The following is a 24085-nucleotide window of genomic DNA, read 5'->3' as shown; positions in this document are numbered from 1 at the left end:
GGCGCTCTACCTTGACTCATGTCTCTCTATGGTGAATCGGAGGACCAGCTAGATGGGCGATTCCGGAATTGGGTGGAGGAACATCTAAAGGGGAACAAGCGCTACGCCAAGGAGGGAAGGGCCAGCCCGTCGAAGGCCTCTCTGGCCCTATCCAGTCCCTGTTCTTGATAGTCTTCCGGCAGAAGGGGATCTCGGAGCCAGAGAGATGTCGCGCGGAGCTAGGAAGACGTGTCGTGCGGTGACGCTCTGGCCCGACGCCGAAGGCCTCTCTGTGGCTCCCGGAGGACCTAGAGGGCCGAGTATTGGAGGTGAGGAGGCGGGGCTGGCGGGGCTAGTCGGGACCTCGGGAAACCTCTGACCTCAGGCTTTGGGCGTTTCCTTATCAGGCTCACATCTGCCTTATCTCGTGCTGCGCTTCCCAAGTGCGGCCGCAGCTCGGGAAGTCTTACTTGAGGTCTAACCCGAGATCTTCTTGCTGCAGCCCAGTCTATGGCATTCTGTATTTCCACCTTTTAGGTTCAGCTTCTCCCTCTGCCCCCAGATGGCCCTTCCCTGAACCCAACTCAGCCCCTGCCACCTGGAGGCTGCTTTTCCCAGCCAAGAGATTCAAGTGGCCCAGCGGGTTCGGTTTGAGGGACGTGCAAGGTACTGGAGCACAGAGGAGGCAAGCTGAGGCCCCCGGGGCTTGGGGGATGGGGTGGAGAGAGGGATGAGTAAAAAACTTCTGAAAGAGAGGGGAGGAGAGACTCAGAGAGAGGGAGACAGAGATTCAAAGAGGAGGAGGAATGGAGACCCAGAAGGGGAGCGGAAAGAGACCAAGGGTGGCGAAATGGTGATCCGGGGAGTTAGAAGACCTAGAAAGAGAGGGAAGGTAGAGATCCAAGGAGGAGAAGAGACAGAAAGATGGTGATACCATCTGTAACCGAATTCAATTCTTGGCTTTGCTACTTACTAATGGTGTGACCTTGGGCAACCTCTCTGTGATTTGGGGCAAGTCGTGTAACTTCTCTGTGCCTTACTTTCCTTATCTGCAAAAAGGGGCGTCTATTGCTGTTATTAGCCTTTACTGGATGGGACCAGATGGACTGGTTGGGGCAGTGATGAAGCTGACTTGTCCACTTGTTTTCGTGGAAGCCCTGCAGCACTGCTAGCTTGGCCTCCTTTCCTCTGCCCTTCATGCTCCTACAGGCCAGGCCTGCACCATGAGGCCTGACTCCTTGTCCATACCACCTTCCCATGGCCTCCGACCCAGGGCCAGGGTCTTACTGATGTGATAACACAGCAGAGGGCCTGCAGATGAATGGACACCTTGAAGCAGAGGAGCAGCAGGACCAGGTAAGTGTCCATCTAAAAGTCCAGATCACCATACGATGGAACACAGTTTCCTTCTCTCCTCCTTGTCCCTGTTCCTTGGTCTTTGAGTCCCAGCCTCTTTGATTACTGTATCTGTCTTTCTTTCCCCTGGAGCCCTAAGCACACGCACTGTGTTTCCCTGTCTCTCCATCTTTCTGGGTTTCTGCCCCTCTCTCTGGGTTATTTTTTGGCACATGTTATCTGGTGCTGTTGTTGTTCTCAGTTGAACACTAGGTACATTGATTGGTCACCTGATATTATTCTTGCCATGATTTCTTTCAATTTCATCGTGTCTTTGCCTCTCTGTATCTCTGTCAGCATCTTTGCTTTCTGTCTCTTGGCTTCAGTTCCTCTCAGCCTCTAACATTCTCTCTGTCCTTCACCCCTGACCTAGAGGTCTCTCTCAGATACTCCCAGTCTCTCTCTTGAGTCTCCGTCTTACCGTGTAACTGGGTCATTCACTGGGCAGATATTTATGTCATGCTGCCCCCACGCTAGCTTGTGCCCAAGGTAAATAGTTTGCGAATTAATGAGCCTCTCCTCCCTGGTTTTCATTCTGAAAGTGTCTGTCCCCATGTCTTGCTGTGTCCATCATTTTCTGTGTCCATCATTTCCTTACCTTGCACATTTTAAAAAATCTATTATTTATTTTATTTATTTATTATTTTTGGCTGCGTTGGGTCTTCGTTCCGTGGGCTTTCTGTAGTTGCCGCGAGGCACGTGGAACCCATGGCTCGAACCCATGTCCCCTGCATTGGCAGGCGGATTCTTAACCACTGCGCCACCAGGGAAGCCCACCTTGCACATTCTTAATTCCATTGTCTTTGTCTCTTTGTTTGTATCTCTGCTTTTCTTTATGTCTATCTCTCTGACTCTCTGTAACTGTCTGAAAAAGAGACAACACTCTCTCTTCAAGTCTCTTATTGCCTCCGACTCTGGTTCACTGTTCCCTTTTACTGTTTTTGCATATCTCTGGGTCTTTGTTATCTGTGTTAGGGTCATTCTCTATCTGCAGTTAAAGACCTTCTCCCCCTTGCCCCTTCTCTTTATAAAGTCAAAGGATGGGAGAGGCCCACTTGCCCTCAACAAAGATGGCGACAGGGGCTCTGGCCATGCTTCCGTGAAGCCGCCTCTGCTGCGCGTGTGCCCTCACCTACAATGGCGGCTGATCTCGCTAAGCGCGCTACCCCGCCCAGTTCTCCCGCTCTCCCTCGGCAGGCCCCTGCGCCAAGCTCGCGAGTCTGCTGGCCCCGCCCCCGCACGCTCTTATTGGTGCAACTTAGGCCGGCCGCGCGGCCATTGGCTGAGCGGATGCACACCCTCCCCCCCACCCCTGGGTCTGATGGGGGGTAGTTGGTGCTGACTTGAGTGGCCGCCTGGAGGAGGATCCGGCGTGTGAGGAGGGTCTGGGGTGTCGGGACAGGGACCCGAGTCAGGACGACTGAGGGAGCAAGAGGAACAGATACGCAGGCCCGGGACTTGGGTACTAGGGGTGTGGGATGGAGATGGAGAACCAGAACCAGGATTGAGGGATCCAGGAATGAAAACCCAGGTCTGGAACTGGGGTGGGGATGGAGGGCCGGGACCCGGGGAACCGGAGACAGAGACTCAGGCTTATGGATTGGGGGGACCTATGGATGGAGACCCAGGCCCTGGTCTGGGGTACATGGAGGGTGGAGAGAATGGAGACCAGGCCAGAGACCTGGGGACCTAGGGACCGAGGCGCAGGCCCCAGAACTGGGGGAGATCTAGGGCTCTAAGTGCGGGGGGGGGAGTCAATGCAAGTTTAGGGGTGGGGCTTGAAGAGCTGCCCAGGGTGGGGGCAGAGGTGGCTCCTGAGAGTCCACAGATGGGGGTGTGTCTGGGGCAGTTCTGCGCCGGGGGAAGGTGAGGGGCAGGACTGATAGGTGACGGGGTGGGCGGGGCAGTGGGGAACAAAGGTGAGCTGGGAGGAGGAGGCAGAAACTGGGCAGAGGGCAGGGGGAGGGGACCTCAGGCCCAGCTCCCACTCTCTCCCTGGAGAGCAGGCGGCCAGACACCCAGGTCAGTGCTTGAGGTCCAGCTCTTGGCTCCTGTCCCTTGCAGGTGCCTGCATGTGGCTCCTCTACCTCTCTGACCCCTTAGTTGCTCCATGTCACACCCCTTTCTCAGTTTCTCCAGCTACTACATCCCCTACCTCTTGCCTCTCCTGTCTGCTCTTTCTCTCCTAACTCTGTTGTCTGACTCTCAGAGGGCCTCTGGAGCCCCTAAACCCTCACTCTGCTCCCTAAGTATCTTTCATTATACTAGGTTTCATCTCACTGAAGCTGTTTGTCTCCTCTCAGTGTTTCTCTGGCTCTCAGACCTTTTTCTTTGTGCCTGAGTGCCTCTTCCTTGTTACTTTCTCCATCTGGAGTTGACTGTGTGTAGGTGTGTGGGGGTGTTTGTGTGTGTGTGTGTGTGTGTGTGTGTTCTGTTGTGTTTTTCTCTACCTTTGTATGTCTATTTATATGTCTCCACCATCCTGATCTCTCTCCTTTGCATTATTTTTCTCCAAAGTCCTTAATTGTCATCCAACACGATATGTATTTTATGTCTATCTTGTTTTCCTATCTTCCGATTAGAATATAAACTCCACGAAGGCAGGGATTTTTGTCTGTTTTATTCCCTGCTGTGTTTGCTGGGCCTGGCACCGTGATTGGCACATACTACTGAATAATTATTTGGGGAATAAAGGAATGAATATTTGCATGCCTAGGTGTGGACCCTCCAGGATGCTGGCCTTCCTGTCCAGCTGACCTCTGCCCTGCGTCCTCAGTCTTCCCACACTTTGTCTGGGCCTGTCTGGTGCTCCCATCTTGCCTGTCAGCACCCCTCATTGTCTCCTCTTATCCACAGGCCCTGCCCCTGCTTCCCTCTGCCCACCATGGGGGTCCTGGACTCTGACTCCTACCCTCCTTCCTCCCCACAGAGGCCAGAGCAGGAGCTGACCTGGAGCTGGGGCCACAGGCCTAGGAGCGCCCTGGACAGGGTCAAGGCCATGGCCCCCCCACCGCCACTGCCATTGACCCCCAGCACCCCACTCCTGCATGGCGAGTTTGGCTCCTACCCAGCCCGAGGCCCACGCTTCGCCCTCACTCTCACACCACAAGCCCTGCACATACAACGGCTGCGGCCAAAGCCTGAAGCCCGGCCCCGGGGTGGCCTGGTCCTGCTGGCTGAGGTCTCAGGCTGCTGCACCCTGCGGAGCCGAAGCCCCTCGGACTCAGCAGCCTACTTCTGCATCTACACCTACCCGAGGGGCCGGCGTGGGGGCCGGCGCAGAGCTGCACGCACCTTCCGGGCCGACGGGGCGGCCACCTACGAGGAGAACCGTGCTGAGGCCCAGCGCTGGGCCACTGCCCTCACGTGTCTGCTCCGCGGACTGCCACTACCTGGGGATGGGGGTGAGGCACTGGGCGGCCTCTCTGTCCTAGGGCCACCTGGGTGTCTCCGCAGATCTCCCTCTGCGGCATCTCTGTGGGCATCTCTGTCTCTACTTTTCTGTGTGTCTGTCTGTATGATGTGTCTCTCTGGGTTCATACTGAAAGAGTGATGCACAGACAGGGATGGGCACAGAAGGCAAAATCCCAGGCAGAGAAGGATTTGGGTCTGCTGCTCTCATGAGATTTCTGTCTCTGTCCCCTCCCCCCTTTCATGGGTCCTGACCACAGATGAGTCAGAGGCTCCCGGGCTGGTGAGAGCAGCCAAGTGTGATATGCCCAGTCACCACCCTGGATGACAGGCACTCGCAGAGGTCCCCTGGGGCGTCTCAGGAGCCCAGAGATGGCATCTAATCCAGCTGTGGGAATTCAGAGGAGGCTTTCAGGCAGAGGGCCCCACCTAGGGTACTCAGTTGGCACAGGAAGGTAAAGGTTCCAGGGTCCCCAGCTGGCGGGCCTTCCTTGGTCCTGGCTGTCTGGGGGTGAGGCCCTCACAGTGGAGTAACCTGTTCCTGGGTTCCAGGTGTTTGGGGGTGTGGAAGGTGGAAACCACAGCTCCCCCCCGCCCCCCGCCCCGTGAGTCCAAAGGGCTCTGGGATTAGACACCGGATCCATGCCTTTGTCTCGGCACCTGGGAGGGGGGCGGGCTGTACACCTGGGCCTGAGCTGGTGAGGCCGGGGAGAAAATAACTTTCAACTCCCAGCAGGTTTTGATGCCAGCCCTCCACCACCTCCACTGGAGGCTATTTGCAGTTACTGTTTCTGAGGTGAGGGGCTTGGTGCCCTGACCTCTGTAGACTCCTTCTCCTCTCTCTGCAGAAATCACCCCCGACCTTCTGCCAAGGCCTCCCCGATTGCTCCTATTGGTCAATCCCTTTGGGGGGCGGGGCCTGGCCTGGCATTGGTGTAAGAACCATGTGCTGCCCATGATCTCTGAAGCGGGGCTGTCCTTCAACCTCATCCAGACAGGTAAGGGCAGTGTCATGATAGAGGCGGGAGCTGGGGGCCAGGACTCCTGAGTCCTGGGGAGTGGTGGTGGGTCAGGGCTGGAACAGCCTGCCTCACTTCCTGGTTCCCCACCTTAGAACGACATAACCATGCCCGGGAGCTGGTCCAGGGGTTGAGCCTGAGCGAGTGGGATGGCATCGTCACCGTCTCCGGAGATGGGCTGCTGTATGAGGTAGGGTAGGACCACCCTGCCCCAAGCCTGAGCCCTGCGGGACTGCGGAGGCCAGGGCCAACACGCAGGTGTCTGGTCTCCCACCCTCCAGGTACTGAATGGACTCCTAGAACGCCCCGACTGGGAAGAGGCCGTGAAGACCCCCGTGGGCATCCTCCCCTGTGGCTCGGGCAACGCACTGGCAGGAGCCGTGAACCAGCATGGGGGGTAGGTGGGAGGAGCCCTCCTGGGATAACAGGGACCTGGTACATCTGCGCCACATCTTCCCCTCAGCCAGGTCAGTCTGGCTGAGGGATGCTCCCCACACCCCCCAGACATTTTTGCCTGTCTTGTTCCTAGCTGTCTCCCTAGTGCCTAGAACTGTGCCTGGCACACAGGAGGCACTCAGTGAATGCTTATGGAATGAAAGAACTGACAGGGAACCTGGCTCAGTAAGAAGAGTCCGTCTGGAGGTGGCCAAATGGCTGCGGGCAGGCCCCAGGACATGCCCGGCCTCCTCTCCCCATTGTCTGCTGCCCCACCTGTCTGTGTGTTTCTCCTCCCCGCCTGGCACTGTGTATCTCACCCAGCCTGTTTGCTCTTTCCCACCGTATCCGTCCATGTCTGACTGTGAAGGTTTGAGCCGGCCCTGGGCATTGACCTGCTGCTCAACTGCTCCTTGCTGCTCTGCCGGGGTGGCAGCCACCCGCTGGACCTGCTCTCCGTCACTCTGGCCTCCGGCTCCCGCTGTTTCTCCTTCCTGTCTGTGGCCTGGGGCTTTGTGTCAGATGTGGACATCCAGAGCGAGCGTTTCAGGGCCCTGGGCAGTGCTCGCTTCACGCTGGGCACGGTCCTGGGCCTCGCCACACTGCACACCTACCGCGGCCGCCTCTCCTACCTCCCTGCCACGGTGGAGCCCGCCTCACCCGCCCCTGCCCATGGCCTGCCACGTGCCAAGTCAGAGCTGACCCTAGCCCCCGGCCCAGCTCCACCCGTGGCCCACTCACCCCTGCACCGCTCAGTGTCTGACCTGCCCCTGCCCCTGCCTCAGCCTGCCCTGACCTCCCCTGGCTCACCTGAACCCCTGCCCATCCTGTCCCTCAACGGTGGGGGCCCAGAGCTGGCTGGGGACTGGGGTGGGGCCGGGGATGCTCCACTGTCCCCAGACCCACTGCTGCCCTCGCCCCCTGGCTCCCCCAAGGCAGCTCAACTCTCACCCATCACCGAGGGGGCCTCAGAAATGCCAGCATCCTCTGGGCTCCCACCTCCCACCCCTGATGCCCGGGTAGCCATCTCTGCTGGGGGCCCACCTGACCACCTGCTCCCTCCTCTAGGCGCTCCACTACCCCCAGGCTGGGTGACAATGGAGGGGGACTTTGTGCTTATTTTGGCCATCTCACCCAGTCACCTGGGGGCTGACCTAGTGGCAGCGCCCCACGCGCGCTTTGACGACGGCCTGGTGCACCTGTGCTGGGTGCGCGGTGGCATCTCACGGGCGGCGCTCCTGCGCCTGTTTCTGGCCATGGAGCGCGGTAACCACTTCAGCCTGGGCTGTCCGCAGCTGGGCTACGCTGCGGCTCGTGCCTTCCGCCTTGAGCCGCTCACGCCCCGCGGCGTGCTCACGGTGGACGGGGAGCAGGTGGAGTATGGGCCATTGCAGGCGCAGGTGCATCCCGGCCTCGGTACTCTGCTCACGGGTCCTTCAGGCCGCCCTGGGCGGGAGCCTTAACTCCAACCAAGCTTGGAGCTCGCCCGGAGCGGGGCTTACATTCCTGAGGGGGCGGAGCCTGAGCTAGGGGGCGTGGTGTGGCTGCTAGAGTCGGGGCGGAGGCTACAGTGGTCCTGCCTGGTCTCAGGATTGCGTCCTACCCCAGGGGGCCAGAGGTGATGCTGGAGGATGTCCCGAATTCCGGGGGTTGGGGTCCTGACGGTCACGGAGAAATGGGCTCGCCCCAAGGGTAGTGCCTGGTCAGCGAGGGCGGGTTCACTCCAGACCCTCGTGAACGGCTCGTAGAAAGCCAGGTCGGCTGAGGGCGGAGCCTGTCTTAACGCGTAGTCCAGTGACGTGACCTGGAATGTACGGGCTGGGGAGGCCTTAGATAACCGGCCCCGTCTACTCCGGTGCCTCCACCAAGCTGGCCAATCAGCCCAGGAGGGGCCAAGTTCCCCGGGCGGCGCTCCGATTTGCACTAATGTCCCTCCCCCCGTGGGTGGGGGCGGGGAAGTTCGTTTCCTCGGTCTTCTGTGCGTCCCCCAGCCCCAATCTTCAAAGCAATTGAAAAGGTCTATGCAATAAAGGTAGTGGCTTCATTCCTCTCAGGCCCTCGCCCCTTCCTCCATCCAGCAGCCCATGGGAGGGAACAGACTCTAGGCACTTCCAGCAGCTCCTGCCTTTTATGGACCGAAGCCCAGACCTGCCCATGGACTGCGGCCAGCGTGACCCGCTGGCCTTGAACTGGGGCCAGGGAGCTGCCTCCTCCCCCACGACAGCTGGCTCTGGGGTTCTCAAGATTTATTCAGGATCGTGTTAACGGAGGCGGTGGGAGGATGGGGTCCCCGACGTGCCGGGGGGCACACACTGAGGACCTTCCCCGCCCCCGCGAGGGAGCGGGGAGGCTCACTTTTTCTTAAAAATATAAATGTATTTATCTGCATCATCACATCCCTGGGGCACCCAGCTGGCCGGCCCGTGGGCCACAGGGCGGGGAGGGAAGAGGGCGTCAGGGCGCAAGTCTGAGTGAGGCGGAGGAGAGCTCCACCTGTTGGGGTGGGGGCGGCCTCACAGGGCTCCGTGCTGGGCCTGGTAGCGGGACAGCACGGCGCGGTAGTGGGACAGCTCCTGGCGCACGGCCACCACCTCCTGCCGTAGCAGGGCGTTCTCCTTCTCCAGGAAGGCCGCCCGCACCGATATCTGGTTCTCCTTGAGCCTCCGGGCGTCGCGGGACCGCTTGGCTGCCTCGTTATTCTTGTACCGCCGGCTCCAATACTTCTCGTCCTGGATGGGTGGGAAAGCACTGAGGTCCAGAGGGGCCCCGGCCCAGCGAGAGAAGGGAGGAACAGCTTTGCTTCTGACTTCAAGGACCAGAGTGCACCTAAGAAACCTACCCCCCCCCACCCCCACCCCGGGCTGCTTCTCACCCAGCAGTGGGGCCTAAAGGATACCCGATCTCCCCTGAATGGGTACCCAAGGATCTGGCCTTCTAGGGCCCCGGCTGCTATGGACAGCAGGCCCCTAGCAACAGCTAAGGCGTGAGATAGCCTCCCACCCCAAGCAACTGAGCTTCAAGTCTCCACTGTGCAGAGGAGGCCCAAGCTCTTCTCACTTGACAAAAGGCCTGCAGTTAGCTCCTGGTTTGCTAAGGATTCTTGTTCCCTAGCAACAAGACCTTCAGGGTCTGAAGACTTCTCCCATTGAAAAGCACTGCCCTATATATCACCTTTCCAGATCCTGGTTGCTAAGGAAAGCCTAGGTTCCCTAGTGATGGGGTTTGGTGTCCCATAAAATCCTCTCAGAGCTGGGCCCTTTTGACCTTGCTGCCAAGGCAACCTCACCCCTCATTAGCAAACAAAAGTGAGGTGTAAGTGGTCCCAATGACCACAGCCAGTCTCTGACCCACTGGCTTTGAATAGAGGCCAGGGAGCTGCCTCCTCCCCAACAGTCCCTGGTTGCAAATGGGCCTATCCTGAGACCTCCCCACACCATTATGTTTAGAGTTCTCCAGTCCTGGAATTTGGCTGTGGAGGAGGACCACTCCTTAGTACAAGGACGACCCAGAGCTCTGAAAGATGCCCCTCCATCCCCATTTCATTAAAGCCTAGTCCCTGCTAGCTCGGGTAAACCCACTCCCTAGCAACAAGGCCTCATGGCAAGAGAAACCACTGGTCTAGATTTGGTTTACAGGCCAGTACTCACTGCTTCAAGTAGTTGTGTCTTACACAAGGACATGCCAAAGTCTTGTGAGACAAGCCCAGGTACTTCTTGTTAGGGAAGAACCCAGGACTGACAAAGACAGAATGTTAGAGAGATGCAGTCACTGCCCAAAGCACCCCAAATCAGAATGTGGCCCTGGCCGCTAATGAGAACCTGAGGCCTCTTAACAGTGAGTCCAGAAAACAAGGCCTAGAGGGGCTGGCAAAGTCTTCATCCTAGGCAGATGCAGTTGCCCTGAAGGATGCCCCAGATCAGAGATTCAAGGACCAACCCCTGCCTAGTTGGCTGCTCAGAAGAAACAAGCTGATATCACATTCCTAAAGGATGCTATCCTTAGCAACTGGGCCTGGTAGAGCCTGAAGCCTGCCCCAGTGAGGGTGTTGGGTCCAACCGATAGGAGAAGCTCCAAGCCTGTAAAACTGTCCCAGCAGTGGTGGCTGAGTCTGAATCCCACAACGATACGGTTTTCACAAATCTCAAGCCCAAACCTCTGTCCCTGTGCAGCCCCTGGCCAAGGAGGACTGGTCCTTAGCTGTAGGTTAGGAGAATGTGAGCTAATCCCAAGTGAGAAACCCAGGTCTGACTAAAGAAAGGGCCATCCCTGGCTGTGGAGCCAGCACCCATGAAGCCTGTGTCCTACACCCAGCAATGCTCACCTTCTGCTCCTCTGGCACCTGGATCTTCCGTGCCTTCTTCATGATTGGCTGGGGCTTAAGTTCCTCCTCTGAGAAGCGATGTCTCCGAGGGTCAAAGGTCTCATGGCCGGGAATACTTGACAGGGCTAAATCAGCTGGGTCAGGTTCAAAGGTCATCAGCACCTCCACCGTGTCTGGGTCCACAGGGCTGGGTGTGTCCCGAGAGGTCAGGCCTTGGGGAAATAGAATGTGCCACCTGTGTATTTATTTTGGGGAGGGGGTTCCCAGAGGCTACCCCCTGCTCAGGTATCATGTCCACCACAAGGAAGGCCCTTATGGGGTTTAACATAAAGCCTGCCAGGGATCAACCTCCCTAATATAAAATATGAAGGTTCCTTAAGCCACAAAGATGCTTAGAAATCATGAAACCAGCTCCACTTTTACACACAGGAAAACTGAGGCCCAATCATACGTGACTTGCCCTAAGTAGCCCAGGAACCTGAATTATTGCTTCTAAAACCTCAGGACTTCAGAGTTACAGTGTTAGCTTCCTTCCCTATAGTCCTACCCTTCTTAACTGAATCCCCAACCAAAGCCTAGACCCCCGGCTGTTCAGGGAAAAGGAATTTAATGCACCGAAAAGACCTCAGGTTAGCTCCTTAAGAGCTGCTAAGTCCAAAGAGTTAGGGACGAGAAGCATAAAGGGCTCTGAGGTTCCAGGTTGGTTCAAGCGTAAGAGAGGCCTGTACCTTTAAGAGCGAGCCAGCTGGGGCCAACTGAGGACACAGGTTCAGGGCCGAGTCACGTGCTGGCGCCTGCTTTCCCGCCCCGCCCCCCTGCCGCCACGGGCACTCTCCTGTTTCCCCAGTCCCGCCCCCTCCCGCGTGACCGCGCGTGCGCGAAGCACGAAGCATGGAGGAGGGAGGAGAGGACTCACGTGGCGCGGGAATGTGCGACTGGGAAGGGGAGGGCCCTGGTCCTGCCCGGAGGTCGGACCAGGAGCAGGTGTGTCTAGGAATCCCCAACCTGCAGTCCGCCCCTGGCTACCCCAAGGTGCCAGATGGAGCACACCTTTCCTCTTGCTCCCTGGGGTCTCCCAGCTCGAACCTTTCAACCGCCAAGGATCCAGACCCCTCTGCTCTCTAGGGAACACTCGAGAACCGACCCCCTCGATATTCTCAGGCCCCAAACGTCCTCGCCACTAGGATATACACGATTCTGGGACCCCAAGCCCCTACCCCAGGAATATAGAAAGCTCGGTCCTTGCCCCAATGGAAGACCCAGGATGAAGGTCCCTTCTGAAGGACTCCGGGACCCGGGGCGCCAGCCCCTCTCCACTGGGATGGGGGGGCCAAGGAGGTAGGGCTGCCAGTCCCTTTTGTCCTGGGGAAACCGAAGTCTGTGTCCGGCCCTCGTCTTCCTCCCTCGTAGAGGGCCTAGGATTTCCGGTCCTACCCCAGTTCCACCGCTTCCGGGTCCAGATTCTGGGGTGCAGTCCACTCCCCAGTAAATAACTCCACTGTCCTGGGACCCCAATCCCTACTCCTCGAGTATCCAGAGCCTTTGTCCTCACGTCCCACGTAAAATTCACACGACCTCACCACTGGGCAGGCTTCCTGGAACTTGGGGTCCCAAGTCCCTCATCTCCTATAGGTCCAGGATACGCAGTTCCTGATCCATTAGGGGACACAGAATCCGGACTCCTCTCCCGACATCTCCCAATTAGGGGACCCGGAATTCGGGCATGCAGCCCCAGTCCCACCGTCCTGACCCCCCGATTCTCACACCCCCGCCCTCTGGACTCCAAGCCCCGCCCAACCAGGGCCCTGCCCCGCCCTAGCCGTCGCACCTGCGCGGTGGCCGCCGGCGGCCCCGAGGGCAGCCCGGGCGGGGGCGTGCCCGGGCGAGGAGCGAGGGGAAGCCGAGCCGCAGGAGCCGGGCCCCGGGGAGGGTGCAGGTGTGCGCACGGGCGAGGGCGCTGGCGACGGGCCGCCGGGGGGCGGCGGGCTGGGAGGGAGCCCATGCTCCAGCAGGAAGGCGTCCAGGTCCACGTACTCCACGTCGCCGAACGGCAGCGTCCGCTCCCACAGTAGCGGCGCCAACAGACCCGGGCCGGGCGCAGCCCCAGGGCGTCCCCGTGGGGACCCGCCGCCCACTACCGCCCCAGCTGAGGCATCCGCAGGTCCCGCTGGCTCCAGGCCCGGCCCGGGGACCGTGGCTGCCGGCGGGGCCGCCTTGCGCTCCTTTTCCTTCAGCAGACCTGCGGGCCAGGGAAAGCGGGCAGGGTGGGGAGGAGGAGAAAGACAGAGATGAAGAAGCGACTCCGAGAGGAGAGAGACACGAGGAACGAGGGGATGGAGCCCCACACCGCAGAGATCCACAGAGAGGGGGGGCAGGAGGGAAGTGGGGGAGAGACCCGGGAGGGAGGGCAAAGACCCAGAGAGAGGAGGGGACAGAGGCTCAGAGAGGGAGAGAGACCCAGAGAGAAAAGACAAGAGACGGGGGTGGCGGACCGAGAAAGGGATAGAGAGGAAAGGAGACTCAAAAAGAGGGGAGGACAGGGACGCAAAGAGAGAGATGGGGACAGAGACCCAGGAAGGGATAGACACACAGAAGGGGGATGGAAGTTCAGACGGAGGTAGGTGGAGGGTTGGGCAGGAGAGATTTTAAAAATGACAGCTCTGTTAATTCCTCTGTAATCTACAACCCCCCCCACTCTCTGTGCACTGTACCCCCTCTTCCCTGCCCCCACACTCTAAGGGGCAGGAAGGGGCTCTATTCCTGGGGCACATTCCTCATCCCTAGACTCCATGTGACCCCAGGATGCCCCGCCCAAGCCCGTGTAACAACCGTGTGAGCATCCGACACACCCCCCTCCCTTCTCCCTGGACCCCAGGGGTCCAGACTCTCGGAACCAAAAGGAAGAGGGGGCTGGGGCCTAGAGTCTTGAGCCCTGGGAGTGGACAGGCATGAGAACCGGTACTTTTGGGTCCTGGGTGCTGAGGCATGTAGGGGCCTAAACACCTAAGTACAATATTTGGGTAGATAAAGGTTGGGAGGATGGACTCTTGGCACGTAGGAGGTAGCTGTGGACCCTCCCGGCACTAAGGGAGTAGGGTGTCTGAGTTGGGCGAGATGGGGGCTAGAACTCACAGCTGGCTGGCTCTTTGGGCTTGCTGGTCCCCTGCAGAAGGCTCCGCAGCCCAAGCAGCGCTCCCCCGCCAGGGGGGGCCCCGGTCGGGCTGCCCAGCAGCAGGGGGGCCGGAGTCCTGTCGCTCACGGGCCGCGCCATCGCCCGGCACCTGCCCGCAGGCTCACGGGTTCATGGAGAGGCGAACAGCTGGCTTGCCAGTCAGCAGCACACTCCTGTGGTTCGGGCGAGTGTCTGCCCAGGGGCGGGCGAGCGTAGCTTGCAAGCCTCCAGTATCCAGAACACTGCAAATCCTAGGAGCGACGGGGATTTGCAGTCCTCGGTGCAGAAACGTGCAACTCAAGAGGGTCCCAGGAGACCATACAGTCTGGGTGAGGGGCTGATCAAATCAGGCGGCCGGCTCTTTGCAACCGAGGGTTCAAGGGGACACAAGGCGCTCCTTCTACAAGGTGGGTGAGCCTGGCTCTTGCAAAATCTGCAGCCCTCTCCTAGGAAGGAGGTTTGCAATCTGCACCAAGAGGTGTGCGCGGAGGGCCGGGGAGAGGGCAGGAGGAGGCGGCTGCCTTGAGGCGTGGCCAAAGCAAACTTCTTTCGCGGAAAAAAAAAAAAAAAAAAGCCAAACCAAAACACCCGACGCCACAGAGCGCACCCCTCCTCTCGGCCCCCGCCAGACTCCGGCCTTGCACCCCAGCCGCGTGCCTCCCTCCGGCTGAAAGCGCGGGCCAATGGCGTCTTGACCCCTCTAGACGCACAGCCAATGGGACCCCTGGATCCGCCAAGTCCTGGGAGTGCGAGAGAGGGTCTCAGTGCGTGAAGTTACCTTGCCTTTTGGAGGGAGGCGGGACCCTGACCTACATTCACCCAATGGGAGACGGCGTTGGGGGCGGGACCGTGACCCAGTTTGGGCCAATGAGGCAGACGGGAGGGGGAAGCACATGGCTTTGCGCGTGCTGCCTGACGGGGAGGGTGGGTAAAGGGGTGGGAGGGGAGAAGAGCCGCTTAAAGGAGCCGCGAATCCAAATGACGGGAAACGGGAAGCCAAAAAACCGAGTAGTGGGGTTTAGGAAGACGGAGATTGGTTTCTAGAAGAAGGCTGCTATTCTTTAATACCCAAATATTTCCCCGCCGCCCCTAGAATCAGACCACTGAGATACAGGAAGTATTCTGTCCCTTTAATAGCTTTGTTTTGGGGGTGACTCCCCCCCTTGTGGGGAAGCTTGGGAAAGGCAGGCGCAATCCTCGATGGGGAGTCTCAGCGACCATGGGGGGTACCATCCACTGTAAGATGACACGGGTGGGGGGCGTTAGTTTAGGGCACGATAGGATGGACCCTGAAGGGAGCATGCAGGGGGCGGGGATGGGGGGGGTGGGCCGCCCGGGGCTCTACCACAGGCAGGGCTGCGAAGGGGGAACCGGAATGTACCAGGTTGAGAAGCTGGGGGAAATGGTCAGTTATACTGCACTGGGCTGAACCATAGGGAGGCAGCAGAAGGGTGGAATAGGGACATCCGGTTTCAGCATTAGTGGAACTACGTGAAGGTATTCTTGGGTGGGGGGTATGGGCTGTACCATGTTGAGAAGCCAGAGAGGTAGACGTTAGATCACTGGGCTGAACCACGAGGAGGCAGTGGGGGGGAAAGGGGATTGTACCATGCTGTTTCTCAGTAAGGGAGGTAGGTTGTACCACATGAAAACAGGGAAAAGGATTCGGGCTGTACCATTTCGGAAAGCCATAGTAATAGGCACCACGGACCAGTACTTGATCGTACCATAAGGAAACCAGGGGGCTCGGGTTACACACCAAGTTGCAAGCAGCGAAGAAGACAAATCATGGACCAGCAATGGTCTATGACCGGGAGGTGGGTTGTACCACTTTGACACAAAGGGGGAAGGGAGAAAGAGCGAGTGAGAGCTCAAGAGGCTGGATCATACAGAGCAGCAGAGGGGGGTAGGACTGTATCATATTGAGACACCAAGGGGAGACACATAGGCGGGTTAGACCAAGACGTGGAGGGGGTGCAGACTGGATCATACCATGCAGGCGGTAGTTGGGGCCTCGGCAGCGCCTCTCGGGGTGCCGAGGGTCCCTGTTGCCCCTCAAGGCCCTGTGGGCCAAGGGCTGCAGGGGCCGGCCGTTACCGCTGAGGCTCTGGAAGATCTGGGACGGAGGATTCTGGCTCAGGAGTCTCAGGGAGTGCATCTGCCGTGGAAGGGGGGTGGGAAACTGGGAGTGAATAATGAATGGTTCTGGTGACGTCACGCGGGAAGCCCTGCCCCCGAGAGCGGGTGGGCGGGGTCTTGCTCAGCCCCCACCAGATGCTCCAGGGTTGTCAGACTCTCGAATCCCCTCCAGTTCCCTGTCAACCGGGGGTAGGAGGGTAGGTGAGGCAAGGGGACACCCAGGCCAAGGAACGGGTTGGGGGTGGCAGGGAGGGCGCAATGGGCTGCCAGGGTCACCTGGAGGGAGGTGATATTTAGGGCCCTGTCAATGAGGATCCAGGTAACAGTCTCCGAGCAGGGTGGGGTGCTGAGAGAGCCCTGATAGGTGATGAAGCCAAAGGATTCGGGGAACAGGAGCTCCAGGCTCAGGTCTTGAAGAAAGTAGGCATCGTCTGCGGGAATATCAGGTCAGAGTGAAGAGGGGTGCCCCTGCTGAACTCCCCTATGTGCACACCCCACCCCCACCCTCTCCACCCTCCAATGCCCAGGGACTTACTCTTGTAGGAGATGCGGGTGATGGTGTCACGGTTAAGGAGGCGGCTAAGGAATGGGTTTGAGCTACCAGCCACCTGTGTGGAGGTGTGAGGTGAGGAGATAGGAACACGGAAGTCCAAGCCCCCAACTCCTTCCTCCCCTAGGACCCCGGAGTCTGGGGCCTTCCAGCCTCCCTCTTCTCAGACCCCAGGTTCCAGCCCCTCCCTCCCGAATCTTGCCTGGGCTCACATTGACAAAGAGGCTGAGAATGGCCAGGCCATTGGGGCCCCGGGAGGCGGTGCTGAGGTTCCCGTAGAGTTCTTGGTTGAAGTGGATGAGCTGCACCTGCGAGGGGAGCACAGAGAGTGGGGTCCCCTGGCAGACAGGGGGGACAGAATGGGCAATGGGTGCAGCTCTGGGCCTTTGGGGCCCCAAGTCAGGTTAAGGATTAGTGTTCAGGGTTGCGGGGGTAGTTCTGTGGAGGAGGATGGGATGAGGCATTAAGAGGAGGGTGAGGTGGGAGGAATTGGGTCGACTCAGGGTGAAGGTCGAGGGTCAGAGGTTAGCAGGCATCACCTCAGCAGAGAAACCCTGGTGGTTGATCTGGTGTTCAGAGCCAGCTCCATCACGCGCTCCAAATAGCAGCCGCAGTTCACTGAGTCGGTGGCTATAAAGGAGGGGCCCCCCAGACACATTGACCACAGGCCGGGGTGCAGGCAGGAAGGAGACATGGCGACCGGTGTTGTACAGGGTTCCTCGGAGCTGTGGGAGAGGTGGAGGCCTTCACAGGGATGCAGAGAGAAGACCTTTTCCCTACTGTTTTCCATTCATACATTTCCCTCTGCCAACAAACATTTAATCATTCAGCATAGTCTGAACACTAATGTCTTTCCAGACTCTGGGCTGGTCCATGGTCGGTGCTCAATAGTGGTGAATTTAATTAACAAATATTTATTGAGCTGCTACTATGTGCCATGGATGCCAGGAAGAGAGCAATGAGCAAGTAGACAAAAATTCTGGGCCTCATGGAGCTTCTGCTCCAGTGGAGGAGAGACAGACAATAAATTCTGAATCGTATAAGTAAATGCTTAGTTAATTACATCCTATGCTCACACTGGGGAGAACTGGGAGTTCTGATAAAGTATAATAGGAAACCCAGGGAATTCCTTGGCAGTCTAGTGGTTAGGACTCTGCGCTTTCACTGCCAGGGTTTGGGTTCAATCCCTGCTCGGGGAACTGAGAGCCTGCAAGCAGCACAGCCAAAAAAGGGGGGGACGACCCATAGATTGGGATGGGGGTGGGGTGTCAAGAAAGGCTTCCATGAGGAAGTGACATTTGAATGGAGACCTGAAGGATAAGGAGGGGTTAGTTGCAAGGCGCAGGGAGAAGGGCATTCCAGAAGGGAGAACAGTGAGTGCAAAGTCCTGAGATGGCCTATTTTAGTGACAGTGAAGAAGCCAGTGGGACCAGAGCCCAGTGAGCAAAGGAGAGAGTGGTGATGGGAGCCAGATGGTGCACAGCCTTGTGGGCAATGATGGGGTATTTTGTATTTTTATTTAAGTAATTGAATGTATGTAACACACTTGGCACAGTGCCAGGCACATGCTAAGTACTGTGTAAGTGTGTGCTGTTATTACTTGTCCTAATAGAAGGATTTTGAGTAGGAGAGAGTGGTATGATCTGGTTTGTGTTTTTAAACATCTCTCTAGCTGTGGGATGGAGAATGGATTGCAGGAGGCAGAGAAGCAGGCCAGCAAGGAGGCAATGGCACCAGTCCAGGTGCAAGATGATGGTGGGAGCAGTGGAGGGACAAGAAGTGAAATGCTGTTTAGCAAGGAGACTAGAAAGGACATGGATGGAAAATGGGAGTGAGGGAGGAAATGAGATGGGGGATAGCTCTGAGACTTTTGGCTGAGTGAACGGTAGTGCCACCTCTTATGAGAAATGGTATTGCGGGAATTCCCTGGTGGTCCAGTGGTTAAGACTCTGCGCTTCCAGTGCAGGGGGTGCAGGTTCGATCCCTGGTGGGGGAAGCAAGATCCCACATGCCGCGGGGCGCGGCCAAATAAAAACCACAAATGGTATTGCAAAGCGGGCAAACGCATGGATTCTGGGACCACACTGCCTAGCTTTGAATCCCAGCCCTGGCACTCTCTAGCTGTTTGACCTCGGGTAAGTAACTTAACCTCTCTGTGCCTCAGTCTCTGCATCCATAAAATAAGGATAATAATTGTACCTATTTCATGGGGTTGTTGTGAAAATTAGAGGATTTATCAAGTTTGAAAACAGCGCCTGGCACACTGAGTCTGTTTTACCGCTGATTCTAAGAGATGGGAAGACTAGGAGCCATGTTTGAGGAGGGAACAATTGGTGATCCACTGTGGAGCGTAAGTAGCCGCCTCTCCACCCATTGTGTTGTAGGCCTCCTTCCCCAAGGCTAGCCTCCCAACCGAAAGCCCTGCCCCCCACTTCCACTCAGGCCCAGCCCCAGTGGATTCGGTAACCCCGCCCTCCAGGCCCCTTACCTTCTCTCCCCCTGTGCTGAGTCTCAGCGGGGGCAGAAAGGGGTCATAAAGGACCCTCTTCAGCTCCACATCCACGGGGCTCTGTCGCTTCCCCACAGCACACAGACTCCAGGCTGCGTTCACCAGGCCCCAGAAGGGAGGCCCTGGGAGCAGGTGTGGGGCAGGGAGGAAAGGGAGTCAGAAATATGGACTGGATCCCAAGGCTGGGATCTGCTGGGAAGGCTGTGGTCTGGACTCCTTGGATCCCAGGAGACGAAGGGCTGGGAATCTGGACTCCTGGCTTTGAGGGAGGAGGGGGCTGGGATCCAGAATTCTAGGTCCTAGAAGAATCTTGGAGGAGTTTCCTAAGGACCGCCCGCACCCCCCCAACACCTCTTAGTCTCTTTGATCAAACCTATCTTAAATTGTCATTGGGGAAGGAACTACAACTCCCAGCAGCCCCTAGACTGCCAGCCTACCCATCCAGTGCCTGCCTGCCCCAGGGCCCCTGGGAGTTGTAGTTCTTTTTGTCTCCCTTGTCCCACAGCCGGATAATGAATGTAGTGGGGAGAAGGAATTGCAAGAGAGGGCTGGACGAGGTGGGCAACGGGGCCACTGAACCTCTGGTTCTCAGTAGGAGCCAGGACCAACCTGCCTCTTTCCCAGGAAACACACACACACTTTTCCAGCCCCACACTCCCTTACCTTCCACTCCCTCCCACTCACTACTTGAAATGCTAATGTATAATGTCCCATGCTGAGCCCCTCGGGTTCAGAAGCTGGGCCTCCTGAGGGAGGAAGGAAGGGGATGGGACTCCTGCGTCCTGCGGGGGTGGGGGGCGGGAAGGAGAGAACTCCTGGGTCTCAGGAAGAAAGCGCCCGGCAGCCCAGACTCTTGGGTCCCCGCCCTGGCTGCACCTGGCACGAAGTTTCCCTGGAGATTATCCTTGTAGCTCCACCAGTCCTCGGGGTCAGGTGCGGGTCCGATGTGAGCTGGGGAGAAAGCAGCCTGAACCCCTCTCCTTGGCACCCCTCCCCCACCCCAGTCAGGGGCTCCTGCCCCAACCCCCAGGCCTTACCTGCCGCCCCCAGTGCGGCCCAGAGTAGCAGCGCTCGAGGGGCGTTCAGACGAGCTGCACCCCCCATCCCCGGGAGGCCTCGGGGCGACCCCTTCCCAATGCCCTGGCCCGCCCTCTCTCAGCTTCTTCCTCTCTTTGTGGAACCCCGACCCCTCCGGACTTCCAGCCTTCCTCTCCTACCCACAGGGAGTCCCAGTTCCCCAGTTACTGAGGCAGCCGGGGACTGATACGCCCCCACGCCCCTACTCCGCTCTCCTCTCCTCCCTCTCTATGCCTCCCCTTCCTCTCCTCTTTTCCCGAACCCTCCTTCTCCCTCTACCTCCCGATCTTCCTACTCTCTCTGCCTTATGCTTCTCCCTCGGGTTACCTCTGGGTCTCTAATCCACACCCCCCTCTTCGTTCTCTTTTCATTACGCTCTCGCAAGCCACCTAACTCCATACCTCCATCCCGCTTCTCTCCCCTTCTCCTCCTCCTCCCTCGCTCCCGCTCGGCCTCCAGCTCCTCTCCCTCTCCCCACCTCCTCCTCTCCTGCCTCCTTGGTTTCTCCGTCTCTCTCTTCTCTCTCCTCCCTTCCTCCCTCCTCCCCTCCTCCCTCCTCCCGCTCCCTCTCTTCTCTCTCTTGCTGTTATTTAATTTTTCTATCGTTGTTTGGGGGTGGGGAGAGCTCTCACAGCAGAGAACCCTCCTCCTCGGGCTGGCGTGGGTGTGTGTGTGGGATGCCCCAGGGGCAGGATGGAGGGGTCGTTGGGGGGATGGTCCCCAGCTCCCAGCCGCGCTGGGGCCATGGGGGCGGGGGTGGCCCCGACACCTGGGGCCCAAGACCTGGCAGTTTCCATCCTCCGCAGAAGGGGGAAGGGGGGCGCTTAAGGTGGAGCTGGAAGAGTCCTCGGATGTCTTCCCTCTCAGGACCGCTGGCCCCGGAGGATCCGGCGTCTCCCAGCTCGCGGGGACCCAGGTTGGAGGCTGCATCAGTGCCTGCAGCCCCCCGCCCAATGCATCACTCGGGCCTCCGCCAGGGGCTCCCTTAACCTGGCTGCGGGATCCCCTGGGAGACTGGCGCGCGATGTGGGCGGCTGACCAGGAGGGGGAGGCAGAGACTTGGAGAGGGAGAGAGAGAGGCTGGAGGAGCCGGGAAGGCAGAGAAGAGAGAGCAGAGGTGAGGTCAGGGAACAGTGGAGGCTTGGGAAGGGAAGGGGAGCCTGAGATGGATACGGAGAGCCGTGGTGGAGGGAGATGCAGGGTAGAGATGAGAGGGCAGGCTGGGGCGGTTGGGGGGCTGCTGGGGGAGGTGGCGGTGGCAGGAGAGAGAGAGACAGAGAGACTTGCATACATTGAATGAAGGAGATACAGAAACAAATACACACCGAGAAGAGAGAGAGATACAGAGAGAGGGAGACCCCCCAGAATGACAGGGAAAAAAATATAAAAGGAAACAGATGCAGATGGAGGCAGAGAAAGAGATACAGAGACCCACAGAGAGACAGATGTAGACACACAAACTTGGAGATAGAAGCAAAGAGACCTAGAGAGAGAGAGAGAGAGGAGAGAGAGAGTCCCACATACCAGGTTAAAGATGGAAGAGCAAGATGCCAGGCAGGAGGTGTGTGGGGAGAGACAGAAACAGAAAAAGAGATCTAAAGACAGAGCGACAGAGAAACACTCACCCAGAGCAAGGGGCAGAGAGAGGAGGAGACAGAGAACGAGGCAGACACACGTGCACATCTATAAAGAGACGCACTCATGCAGAGAAAGAGGTATGAACAGAGACCAACAGATGGACAGAGACAGAGAGACCCAGATAGGGGGAGAGAGTCCCAGAAACAGGTCAGCTGACATGAAGGATGAGACTAAAGAGAATTCAGAAACACAGAGTCATTCAGGGATAGAGAATTGGAGATGGACATTCAAGGACCTGTAATGGAGGGAGATGGAGACACCCAGGAGAGTCAGAAATGAAGAGACAGAGAAAACACGAGAAAGAAAGGTATATTCATTATCCCTTGTCACATAACAAATTATCTTAAAACTCAGTGGCTTAAAGCTACAAATATTTATTATCTCATGGTTTCTGAGGGGTAGGAATTTTGGAGCAGTTTAGTTGGGTGGCTCTGGCTCAGATAACAACAGAGAAATCAGAGTCTCTCATGAAGGTGCAGTAAGCTATTGGCCAGGGCTGCAGTCATCTGAAGGCTTGACTGGGGCTGGAAGGTTACTTCCAAGCTCACCTACATGGTGCTTGGCAAGAAGCCTCAGCTGCTTACTAGGTGAGCCCCTCCATAGGGCTGCTTTAGTGTCCTCACAACATGGCCACTGACTTCCCCCTCAGAACGAGTGATTGGAGAGAGAGAGAGAGGGAGAGAGAGAGAGAGAGAGAGAGAGAGAGAGCAGTGTCTTATATGACCTATGTCCAAAGTCACACATCATCCCCCTTTTTTTTTTTTTGGCTGCATTGCATAGCCTGCAGGATCCCAGTTCCCTGACCAGGGATTGAACCCAGGCCCCAGCAGAAAGCACCGAGTCCTAACCACTGGACCGCCAGGGAATTCCTGACACCATCACTTCTTTATTCTATTCATTGGAGGTGAAACAGTAAGTCTAGCCCACATTCAAAGGGAAAGAGATTAAGCTCCTCCTCTTGAACAGAGGGGTATCAAAGAATGTGGGCTTATTTTAAAACCATCGCAGGTGGGGAGAGGAAGAGAGAGAGGAATGGAGAGAGACGGACTCTTAAAGGCCCGTGAGGCTTAGAGGTTGGTGAGACACTTATTCAGAAAGGCAGGAATGTGTCAAGAGAGACTCTTGAATACAGAGGGAGCTGCGGAGACAGGGAAAAGAGTCAAGACAAAGGAAACCAAAGCAGTAGTAGTAATAATAATAATTACAGTAATAGCAGCCAGCACATAAAGTACCTACGACATACCAGGCAAAGTTCTGAGCACTTTCTATGAACTGACTCATGTAATCATCACAGCCTCTCTATGAAAGAGAAGATATTATCCCATTTTACAGATGAGTAAGCCAAGTCTCAAAGGGCTTGCCCAGAGTTATACAGGAAGGAAGCAAAGAAGGATGGAGAAAATATGATGGAGACATATGTGCAGAGACTATGGGGAAGTGGCAGGAAAAGACTGGCAGAAGAACCCAGCTCTGACAGACAAATAAATCAATAAGAAATGGAAGCCAGGGACTTCCCTGGTGGTGCAGCGGTTAAGACTCGCGCCCCCAATACAGGGGGCCTGGGTTCGATCCCTGGTCAGGGAACTAGATCCACATGCATGCCACAACTAAAGAGCCTGCGAGCTGCAACTAAGGAGCCTGCCTGCCGCAACTAAGACCCGGTGCAACCAAATAAATAAATAAATAAATGGAAGCCACTCTGATGGAGAGTTTTCTAGACACTGGGGCTGTACCACGCACTCTTTAGGTTTTGTTAACCCTCAAAGTTGCCCCATCAGGTGGGGGTTAGTATTAGCCCCATTATACAGATAGAACCCCGAGGCTCAGAGAAGGAAGTAACTCACCCAACATGTCATGGGTTGACTGATGCCTCCCTCCCCCCAAAAAGAGACATGCCCACTCAGAACCTGTGAATAGGACCTTATTTGGCAAAAGGGTCTTTGGAGATGTAATTAAGATAATGATCTTGACATCAGATCATCCCACATTGTCTGGGTGAACCCTATTTTATAAGTTCTTATAAAATAAAAGCATAGATAAACAACGGGGATTTACTGTATAGCACAGGGAACTACATTCAATATCTTCTAATAAACTATAATGGAAAAGAATCAGGAGAAAAGAATATAGATATATATACATATGTATATATCTCCATAGATATATACATATGTATATATATAACCGAATCATTTTGTGCACACCTAAAACTAACAGAATATTGTAAATCAACTATACTTCAACTTAAAAAAAAGAAAAAGGGAAACGAAAGGCAGGGGGAGATTTAAGACACAGGAGAAGGTGATGTGAAGACAGAGCAGAGATTGGGGTGATGAAACCACAAGCCAAGGAACACGAGGAGCCACCAGAAGCTGGAAGAGGCAAGGATGGATCCTCCCCTAGAGCCTTCGGAGGGACTGTGGCCCTGCCCACACCTTGA

The 24085-nt window shown here is 57.0% G+C and overlaps 3 protein-coding genes across 9 annotated transcripts; 1 reads left to right on the top strand and 2 right to left on the bottom strand.

Moving 5' to 3' along the window:
* Window positions 1-14: 14 nt before the first annotated feature.
* Window positions 15-14317, top strand: SPHK2 (sphingosine kinase 2). 6 transcript variants are annotated; one of them, XM_022585175.3, is made up of 8 exons: window positions 15-308; window positions 517-645; window positions 1189-1335; window positions 4304-4778; window positions 5634-5783; window positions 5900-5994; window positions 6086-6201; window positions 6610-14317. In XM_022585175.3, the coding sequence occupies exons 3-8, from the start codon at window positions 1297-1299 to the stop codon at window positions 7700-7702; spliced, it is 1968 nt and encodes a 655-aa protein (XP_022440883.2). In that variant the 5' UTR covers window positions 15-308; window positions 517-645; window positions 1189-1296; the 3' UTR covers window positions 7703-14317. The 6 variants fall into 6 exon arrangements, with proteins under 6 accessions (XP_022440883.2, XP_022440885.2, XP_089758741.1 ...); XM_022585177.3 differs by lacking the exon at window positions 517-645; XM_089902615.1 differs by lacking the exon at window positions 15-308 and having other exon boundaries at window positions 323-645.
* On the bottom strand, window positions 8595-14456 carry DBP (D-box binding PAR bZIP transcription factor). 2 transcript variants are annotated; one of them, XM_022585182.3, is made up of 4 exons: window positions 13693-14448; window positions 12389-12799; window positions 10561-10772; window positions 8595-8968 (listed from the first exon to the last, which is right to left on the bottom strand). In XM_022585182.3, the coding sequence occupies exons 1-4, from the start codon at window positions 13829-13831 to the stop codon at window positions 8753-8755; spliced, it is 978 nt and encodes a 325-aa protein (XP_022440890.1). In that variant the 5' UTR covers window positions 13832-14448; the 3' UTR covers window positions 8595-8752. The 2 variants fall into 2 exon arrangements, with proteins under 2 accessions (XP_022440890.1, XP_089758746.1); XM_089902620.1 differs by having other exon boundaries at window positions 8825-8987; window positions 13693-14456.
* Window positions 14457-14594: 138 nt separating this feature from the next.
* On the bottom strand, window positions 14595-20694 carry CA11 (carbonic anhydrase 11 (inactive)). Its single transcript, XM_089902621.1, is given in 11 exon segments — window positions 14595-14968; window positions 15725-15890; window positions 16148-16302; window positions 16407-16479; window positions 16634-16729; window positions 16961-17146; window positions 18910-19052; window positions 19615-19657; window positions 19660-19712; window positions 19807-19881; window positions 19968-20694. Coding segments are annotated over 11 exon segments (1083 nt in total). The 5' UTR covers window positions 20035-20694; the 3' UTR covers window positions 14595-14942.
* Window positions 20695-24085: the final 3391 nt, after the last annotated feature.

Source organism: Delphinapterus leucas, chromosome 20 (genome assembly GCF_059928025.1).
Source record: "Delphinapterus leucas isolate spDelLeu-1000000601 "Yukka" chromosome 20, BTC_Dleu_Yukka2, whole genome shotgun sequence".
Classification (NCBI taxonomy): domain Eukaryota; kingdom Metazoa; phylum Chordata; class Mammalia; order Artiodactyla; family Monodontidae; genus Delphinapterus; species Delphinapterus leucas.
Note: the sequence above shows the minus strand (reverse complement) of the source record. Positions and strands in the feature narration are given on the sequence as shown.